Raw genomic sequence first — 9,582 nt, 5'->3', positions numbered from 1 at the left:
GGGACCCGCCGCTAGGCGCTAGCTGCTTGGGAATAAGTTGTAAGTTGTAACGCTTCAAAATGACGAGATTCCCTAAAATGTTGACTCGACTGAACGGTGTTTCCAAATCCAAAGAGTGATTAACAGTGGAGGTTCAAGGTTGAGGTAGGAGGTGGTGCATCCCTGATCGTGATCGGTGGCTGATCCCCCTCCAATCTCTCCAGAAACATGATGGAAGTGAATATTTTAGTTTTCCTTTTTTCTACCAATAATGCAAAACAGTGCGCAGCGAAAGGCAAACTCTTCATGCAAGTCACGTGATGCACTCGTACATGTTTTAACCGTTATTAAACGTGTCACCATCATGAATTGAATTCATGATCATAGGCGTCCCCTTGATACTTCTATGCACACATGGATGGAGGTCTGGGTCTGTGATCATCGGGAGCAAAGCCTAGAGTGCGGTCAGGGATGGCCATGTGATTCACCGCAGTATTCGCTCTCGTCTGACGAAGTGACGAAGCGATATTATATACAAAATAAACAAATAAATACATGGATGGAGGCCTGAAGGGTAGAGGAGAGGTAGTTGCAGTGAAGAGTGAAGAATGAAGAGGATGACTACTACTACTACTACAGAGAATTGGGTGGGGAAGGGCCCTGTGGATTAGCAATTGTCTAGGATCGAGCGGACAGTCGTATCTCTCTAAAATATTATCCATCGTATCGTACCTCTTATAAGCCATGTGCCCAGCTTACGAGCTAAAGGCATCACCTGGCCCACTCCTTCCCCATTCCGTGCAAAAAAAGATACTACTAACATAGTAGCGCTTACCGGATTCCAATAAATGCAACCATGAACCTCCCCCCTCTCTCAGTTTCTGTTTATGGAAATTATCACCGGACACACTGACACAGTACGTCGTCGACTCGTCGCTCTAGCTCAGCCTCGACTCGAGGCTCTCCCTAATTCCTATATCCTTCGCGGGATTGCTTGTTGCTTTCTCCTTCTTTATTATTTCCTGAACAATGTGCCAAAGGGTACGGCTTCTTTAAGTTATCACCATTATAATAATAATAATAATAATCTAACTGTAACGGCTAGATCCCGTCCCGTCTAACCCAGCACATGCTTCTTGTTTATCAGATTGGCTCCGATGACAAGAGAACTGAAATTCTAATGGTCCAACCAATCAAACCTGGTTTCGAGTAGCTAAACCTGAGATTTCAGTAGAGAGTGGACGTTCTTCTGGGGGGCTTTATCAGTCATCACAATAGAACTAGCACTAGAGAGTGCAAACTGCACAACATATTTGCTTCTCTAGGAAGCTTTAAGCGTTAAAATGAGAGTGCAAACAAAACAAACATTTCTCCAAAATGGGAATATTTGCTTCCAGAATTTGCCCAATTCGGCCGAAATGGAAAGCAAAAAAAATTGACAAGAAAAAAAAAGGAACAGAAACATTAGAGTTCAGTACCATTTCCACCTTTTCCTTCTTCCTCCATTTTCTTTTGCTTGGTAATTCTGCGGCAGAGAATTTAAAACCTACGAAGTTTCAGAGTTAGGACCAAAATCAGATCTCTTACAACAAGAAAATCAGAAAATTACGGAAATTCTCCGGAGAATTATGTCTGCTAAAACTGTCGAGCTGAATTGAGTTCTGCACGAGTGAATCCGCTAAACCTTTCTGATCAATCAGATTAGCTGCCTGAAATCGGGCCCGGCGTGGTGGTGGATTAAATAATCCTCACCGCTAGATACATCGAAAATTGGGTTAGCGTGAAGGAACTGTTGCTGCTGAGCCCTCTGCAACTCCTTCTGTCGTCGAAGCTCCAGTACTTTTCTATGCGAATTGGAGTGTTTCGTGAGAACAAATGTCGGGCTCGCTGCCGGCCGGTACTCTGGGACCAATCTCCCTGACTTGTACCGGACACCGCATGCGTTGCAAAGCGTCTTCGGACCCATGGGCCCGGTCCGCCACTGCGGTGTCTTGTCGGTAGCACAATGCAGGCATTTCCGCCCCTCGCCATTGCCACTTGCACCGTCTGAACTTTCTCTCTTCTTCGGTGTCCCTTTCGTGCTTTTCTTACCGGAACTCGTCGCAACATCGGATTCCGACGACGATGTTGTCGGCGACAGTACGAGCAGTCTTGAAGACCAGTTGCCCGGAGCCGCGCGGGAACGCTTGCTTCTCGCTTTGGCGGGAACTGACATCTCTGGGCGAAATATCGAGTTATTCTTGTTGTTCTCTGGTTGGAATTCTCGAGTGTCGGAGACATCATCCGTGCGCGCTTTCATCCCAGAAATCAGTTGCAGCTTCTGCAAGTCCTCGCTTGAGAACGATTCCTCCACGAAATTCGAGAGCCATTCAAGCTCAGCTAAGTCGTCGTACTGTCAAAAATATAAAATATAAATATATTAAAACTAGACTCAGAAAATTGTTTCTTCTTCTTTTCAGAACATTCGAATGCAAATGCGTTTTAAAAAATTTTGCACCATCTATCAGTTTCTCTTACGAGAAGCTGAATTGTAAGCCATGAAAACATAGCGACAATTTACAAAACTTATCGAAACAATTGCTGACCGAATTCTTCGATAACTTTCATACATATAGGTCTCAAATGAAAACCAGCATTTAGAAAAGAGGATTCAAAACCACGCCAAATTAGACACGGTTCAGTAATTTTCCGAAATTTTCGCCCTACTAGAAAATGACAATCGACACAATGCATTCTCGAAAAAGAAAAAATAAAAACAGATAAGCTAGAGCATATTATTTCTCATTAGAAATTACTGGCACACAGAGGTCTCCGGAGAATTGAGCATCAGGAAAATTCCTGCAACCGAGGTCGCCGGAAATTTGCGTATCGGATCCTGAAAATGAGGAATTGCAGCTGTCAAGGACGGTGACCGTCGACGAGTCTGTCGAATTCCCCGTTATTGTGTCGAAGGTCCCCTCCGTGATCACAGCATCTTCATTGGAGAAGTCGAGGAGGTCATCGATAATGAAATGGTCGCCGGACTTAGAATCGGCAAGGCGTTTTTCCGGCGTGAATTGAGGATTTCCTGCGCGGCAGTAGCCGCCGTGGAAGAATTCCGGTGCTTCCATTTATGTGTCCTTGGGCAAACTTAGGGCTTGCTTCCGGTAAGAGAAAGAGTGAGCGTTTCTGTTCTGGGGAGAGAGGAGAGAGGGAGGGAGAGAGGGAGAGGAGAGAAAGAGTAGGGTTTATTTCTGTTTGAAGGTGACAACCGGACAGCTAAAATGGAGGATTTGGACGAGTAAAAAGAAGCAACCCCCCAGAAAAAAAAGTTAAAATAAATAATAAAGCATCTTTACCTGCCATGAAAATTAAATAAATTCGGTGCTAAACTTTAAAAAACAATCCTTACTTCTCTCATTTGCCTGAAGGCGTCAAAATAAAAAACAAGAAAATAACCTTACTTCTCTCACAATTACGTAAATACCCTCCTTTTTGCTGGCATACGTAATACGTTACTTGACTATGAAATGAAATTCAAATTCTAGTCGTTACTTCGAGCTCAGTATGTCTGTTTTTCCACTACCACCCTCCATAACTGTCCAAAATTAGCACGTTGACAAGTGAAGACGATGGACTTTTAGTCATTTTGGGACGTAATGGCAAGATGGAGTTTTCTGTCTATGCATGATATTCGGGGGTATATAAGTCATTTCATAAAAAGGAGATTTATTTATTTAATTAGTTAAAAATTGTGATAAAATTAAGTGTTCAATTCAACTCCTTAGGAACCGATCTAGCTGGTTTGTCGCTGTGACTCGTGCATTAGCGTCCAAGTTTACAGCCGGATTCCTCTGCTTTATTTTTTCTCCTCGAGAGTTGCGTTAGTTTTTTCTTTTCTTCGCCTCACTGAATTCTCGTTTTTTTAATAATAATTTTCTGTCCTATTTTGCCCTTTATTAAATTCTTAACTCACGTTTAAGCACGACGATTACAGCTCAACTGGATATTACATCGACGTCTCTTAGCGCACCACGTGTCATCCTGCCAGTTCTTTTTCGCTTTTAATCTTCTATTGCCACGTAGGAGTAAGAGCGGGTCTATGGTTTGCATTCGACGTGGCAACTTGGAGACTGCGTCAGGTGGGCCCGAGTCAGACGACACCAATCCCCAGGTGAATCCACGTCGGGGAACTCAATAAGGTAAAGATAATGTTGGCTATTAACATGACACGGTTTATCCGTAGTGAATAGAGAAAAGAAGCCAAGCCGTGGGGGTGTTTTCGTCTTTTAACACAGGTAATTTTGATTTTTTACTTTTTATGCTTGAATAAAGGAAGGAGTCGGAACGACTGAAAAAAGAGAGGGTACCGGGGTCGTTGCTTCGGCTGGAGGTTTATTTTTCTCAGAGATTTTTTTTTTTTTTTTTATCTTCTTTTTAGAGCTAATTAGACGATGATGATATTCTATTAATTAATTTATTCTGGTTCTTGTGGGACCCGAGTAGCACGTGATAGAGCTGGAGGTGGTGTCAGTAACCATGTGAGTGCTTGGCTCGTGTCAAAAGCCAATACTGACGGTGGTCAATGCCATATTGCGAGTATAAGTAGAGAGAGTATCACCGTTTTCTTTGATGCTTCCCGCACGTGGTGTTCAAACCTTTAATATTTTCACGTTAACGTGATAACACGTGCCACGTGTCACGTGCAATGCTCGTGCTAGAAGTTACGTGCCTTAGCCATAGGCTTTTTGCTTTCTTGGTGGTTAGGTTAGGTAACTCGGGGATGTTTGAGTGGATCATTGTAGAACCAGTAAGGTCTAAGAACTCAAATAGCCAGTGACCTAAGCCCTTCTGGGAATCCAATACAGAGAACGGTTCAACCCTAGCCCAGTTTAATCTGCTTAAGCCTAAGCCCAAGACTGTGTTTGGGTTAAGGTCAGATTTAACGTGAGGCCTTCGTAAATGGGTCTCTTAACCTAAAAACCGGGCCGAACGGCACAGTAATAAAACGGGAAAGTGGGATCCTCAACAAGTGTCTCTCTGCACGCTCAATGTTTGGTATGTCAATTTTGTGGGATTTTTTGTGGCATCGAAATATTTTAGATTTTAATAGGATCCGTTTGCCAAAATCATATAGGGTTTTAGGACTTTAGATTAAAACTATGGTTTGACTATGATATGAAAAAGATATGACATCTGAAAAGCATTTGACCAATAAATTGGAATTATAAAGGTGATAGCGAAATAGGTGTTATTTATCAAAATTCATGGGTGGGCTTTGATTGGTCAAAGCTCTTTCCATACCATATCTTTTCTGCATCATAGATTTTCCCTTAAAACTATATAGGGTTTTAGGATTTTAGATTAAAACTATATAGGGTTTTTGACTATAACTCTATAGGATTTTGGATGGGCTTGGGTTTTGTTTTTTGGATACTTAGATATTCGAACCCAATTATATTTAACATAGGTACCTGATGAGGGCAGATTTGGCCCTCAACTGACATCATGACATATGGCATCTCAGGACAGCTGGATGACATCCCAACATCTCCTAAGTGATGACTTGCCTTAGCCAAAATGATGGAATCCCAGCTGGTGGCCTACCTCTGTCGCCGACTTGGCAACCTGCCTCCGCTGTCGATCTGGTGGAAGTCTAATTGGAAACCCTCGTCCACAACTCAGGGCTGCTAATAACACCTTGTCCAGGGCTAACCTGTGGTACCTCATCAGTACCGGCCGAAGTGACCTCGATGTGAGGAGCGACCTCCCTCGAAGGCTTGCCAACCTGATTGAGGCTCAGGTGGCGATATGCGAGACATGCTCGCCGACTTATTTTGCACACATCCCAATTACTCTCGGGTCTCTCGGAAGTTAGCTCTCACACCGAATGTTCCGAAGGAAACCGAATAAAACACAAAGACTGACCTACGTACACGACTACCTCTGAGGACTTCGGACCAGTTATGTATGTTTTCCTAGAGATCTCAGAAGGCCTTACCTCTAACCTCAAAAGGTACATGCGCAATTTAGTTCTTGCAACTCTCCACTCTTTCACATTTAGCTATCATAAAAATCTCTAATTCGTTGACTTAAGCATCGGAATGACCACGTCGGATTCTCTGAGCTTTCCTTCTTTGCTATTGAACTAATCAGCTAAGCAACCAACGTCTGAACTACCAACCAACTAGGGCAAACAGATCACACATCATCAGTACCCATTCTCATTATCTGATTTTTTAAACCTGTGTATATACTATTAAGCATGGGAAAATCTATGATATTAAAAGAGATGGTATTAGAAGAGCTTTAACCAATCAATACCTTCTATAAATTTTAATGAAAAAACATTTGATTCGTTACCACATTTATAATATCAACTATACATGTTTTATCATTAGCCTATCAATAGTGTTTTTTTTTTATACTTAAAAGAAAGAATGAAGGATTTGGGATTTGAGAAATTGAAAGGATAAAAAATACTTAAGCCTGTTTAAAAATGAGAAATAACAAGTTTTGTGAACACCTCTTACCCGATGCTACTCAATGCCAATAGAATGGAGTTATTCACGGGGGATAGTGCATCGTTATAGAGAGGGTGGTTCCAACTTCCAAATCATTACAGTAGAGGTGTAATTGCATTTGCATGTTCAACTCAAGCGTGCGTGCGTGTGACGTGAGACAATAAGTCAATAATGCACGTAATGATTGTTGGATGGCTAGCCGTTCATCCTTATCACCGTTGAATAATAAGATGCTGGATTGGGTTTGAGTTGGAAATGGGATCAGTATTCACTAGCATTAGACCTGTTCATGGGCCGGGTGGCCCGACGGGCCGGCCCGGCTCCCAGATGGGCTTGAACAGGCTTTTTTGCCTGCGGGTTTAACCTCAGGCCAAAAGGCCTGGCCCGCATAAAATTCGAGCTGGGCTCGGGCTTTGCCAAAATAGTCCGGCCTGAGCCTGACCCAGCCCGACCTATAGTTAAACCTACGTAAAAATCCTATGTGATGTCTATTTGAATAATTTTTTTGATTTAAAAAGATTGTTGATTCACTTGTAGGCCCATTGTTCATTTAAATAGGGGAAAAAACATCTGAATTAAAATAGATAATATCCATTTGAATATGGAAAATTCAAATTTCTTTTATTAGGTCGGGCTCGAGCTTCGGGCTTTTTATCAGGGCCGGATTCAGGCCTAAGTTGTAGGTCCGTTGGTCAAGCCGGGCTCGGGATCGGGCCTAACATTTTTCTGTTAATAAAGAATAAAAGCTCGGCCCGAACCTGATTTGGCCCGGCCCATGAACAGGTCTAAGTAACATGGACCAGTCCACGGTTTATAATCGTGGGCGATATTTTATCTTGTATCTTGTGGTGTGTACCATTCCACGTTATATTGTGATTCGGTCAACACCACGGTGCAACCGAATACTGAGAGAAAGCATGATGTGTTTTAATCTGCAATATATTATGGCTGAGCCACAGTTTCGAATATCATCTAAATCTCCGGGCTCACCCTGAGCTGTTGGCTTTTCTATATACACCAGGGACATTTTTGATAAATACAAAAAAAAAAAAAAACTTATTGGAAGGTGAGACCCATGCTCTGGCCATTCAAGATTAGATGACTTGGTGAACTACAGTTTATTAAGTAGGGTGTTTGGCATCGATGCCATATTTTCATATGTTTTCTGAGAAAAAGGTGTTGTATGCATGAAGGTTTATTGTACCGTTTTTTTTATAAAATGGTTCTTTTTTTTTTTGTTTGGCATTGGTGCTGTCATATAGACTGTTTTTTGGGAAAATAACATTGATTTTATTTGATATCAGTGTTGTATTACTGTTTTCACTTTTCGGCATTGATATACATGATTCAATGCCCAAGATGATACCATATCATTGCACCATTGGCAGCAATGGGATGTTTTCTGAGAAAACATTGAATTTGACATTTCTTAAGACTATACTTTCCCAATTTTTAATGTATGGTTTGAAGCAACATTTTTTTTCCTGGAAAAATAATGCCAAATAAGAGGTTGTTTTTTAAAGCACCGCCTTTTCTGATGTGACACCAATACGGCACCGTTTTTTGAAAAATGGCATCAATGCCAAACACCACCCAAGATTATTGCCTCCAAGGAATAGTAATTTTATACTTTTCTTTGCCTTTAAATTTGTGCCTCTGGTCACCAACCGAAGATGGAGAGAGAAAGATATATATATATATATATCCTAGGTCCTGCCAAGCTACCACCTTTATTATTATCTTAGTTAATTGCCAATCATGTTGAAGATCGGACCCAAGTATAAACTCGTAAGTAGTAATCAATGCTTGTTATTTAAAATGTTAGCCCGTTTTGAGAGGGTTGAAGTTCTGATTCAACTAACTTCTTTGGAGTTAATTATGAACTTAGTTATGAACCTTTCAAATGTGAAGTTTTATTTTGTAAATCGAACTTATAATGTTCCTGCTCCCAAATGGCTAAATCGCATTCTCACCCTTTTTTTTTGTTATGTATGACTATTCCTATTGGGAGCTCTCTAACCTTTAATCTTTCAAAAAAAAAAAAAAAAACAAAACAAAAACTAACTTCTTTGGAGATGCCATTAAGCCCGTTTTGGAGGAGAGTTCTCACGCAGTGGTTTCTGGCTTAGCAAGGTGAGCTTCATACAGAGCCTAAAATTTATGTTTGATGAAGACCCAGGAAGCTTGAATTTGCTTTAACAAAGGTAAGAAATAAACTTTTCAATGAAGCTAAGTTTAAAAGCTTCTTCATCACAGTTCAAGTCTGAGGCCCTCCCAAACAGGCTCTAAAGGAACTTTCAACACGAAGCCCCTATTTTTGGTTGAAACTTGAAAGACAGTTATTTTGGGCTTTCCAGGGGTTACACCAAACATTGGTTATGGGCTACCCATATGGGCCTACCTCATCATAAAATCAGAATCTGCTGACAAAAGCTTGGCTGTTAGGAAAAAAACAGCTTGAGCTGTTTTGACTTTTGAAGCTTCTTCCACATGATACATTATCCCACTTGGTTCTTTATTTGTCTCTTTTAATTAAAAGAATATTGATTATAATTACTCTTTTACCCTACACGTTCAAGCACATGAAGGTTCTAGACAGGCAGGCTTTTTCCAAATCCACTACCTGAAAGCCCCCCAAATAGGCACTTAGGGTTTTCTGTAATGGGTTTAAGCAAATATTTGGTAATAACCCCAAAAAAGCCCAAAATAATTTTCTTACAACTAAAAGTTCAGTGAAAACAATTCAATCAAAATTTCAAACCTCTCAGAAGGACCCAAAGTAGTTCAGTGAGGGATGAATATTCATATTCCCCCTCCTCCTAAGTCATAGAAAGTGCATGGCCTTAAAACCGATATGGACAACAAATCGGTCAGGGGTTTGGTTTCTGGGTCGAATGGTTCGATTGTTCGAATCGAATAGATGGCCTATTCTGACAAAAAATAAAAAGTTAAAAAAACATTCAAATGGTTCAATCGCCCGAATCAATGGTTTGCTGATCAAATCAACATTTTTTAACAAAAATCCGATTTTGAGGAAAACCGGACCAATTCCTATTTTTCCGATCCGATTTTGAAAACCATAATAGAACAACAGCTCACC

The 9,582-nt window shown here is 41.0% G+C and overlaps 1 protein-coding gene across 1 annotated transcript; it reads right to left on the bottom strand.

Moving 5' to 3' along the window:
- Positions 1–1,266: 1,266 nt before the first annotated feature.
- LOC104604512 (GATA transcription factor 9-like) lies at positions 1,267–3,264 on the bottom strand. Its single transcript, XM_010268887.3, has 2 exons — positions 2,775–3,264; positions 1,267–2,371 (listed from the first exon to the last, which is right to left on the bottom strand). The coding sequence occupies exons 1-2, from the start codon at positions 3,087–3,089 to the stop codon at positions 1,676–1,678; spliced, it is 1,011 nt and encodes a 336-aa protein (XP_010267189.1). The 5' UTR covers positions 3,090–3,264; the 3' UTR covers positions 1,267–1,675.
- Between the last annotated feature and the right edge of the window lie 6,318 nt (positions 3,265–9,582).

This window comes from Nelumbo nucifera, chromosome 6 (genome assembly GCF_055504915.1).
Source record: "Nelumbo nucifera cultivar China Antique chromosome 6, China Antique-T2T, whole genome shotgun sequence".
Taxonomy (NCBI): domain Eukaryota; kingdom Viridiplantae; phylum Streptophyta; class Magnoliopsida; order Proteales; family Nelumbonaceae; genus Nelumbo; species Nelumbo nucifera.
This window is presented reverse-complemented; position numbering and strand designations above follow the sequence as displayed.

Bases quoted from the DNA above. Each gene is read 5' to 3' on its own strand.
- LOC104604512 (XM_010268887.3), bottom strand. From the start codon at position 3,089: ATGGAAGCACCGGAATTCTTCCACGGCGGCTACTGCCGCGCAGGAAAT. The intron at 2,372-2,774 runs GTAATTTCTAAT...TATTTTTGACAG, and splicing joins CCGGAGACCTCTGTGTGCCA to TACGACGACTTAGCTGAGCT.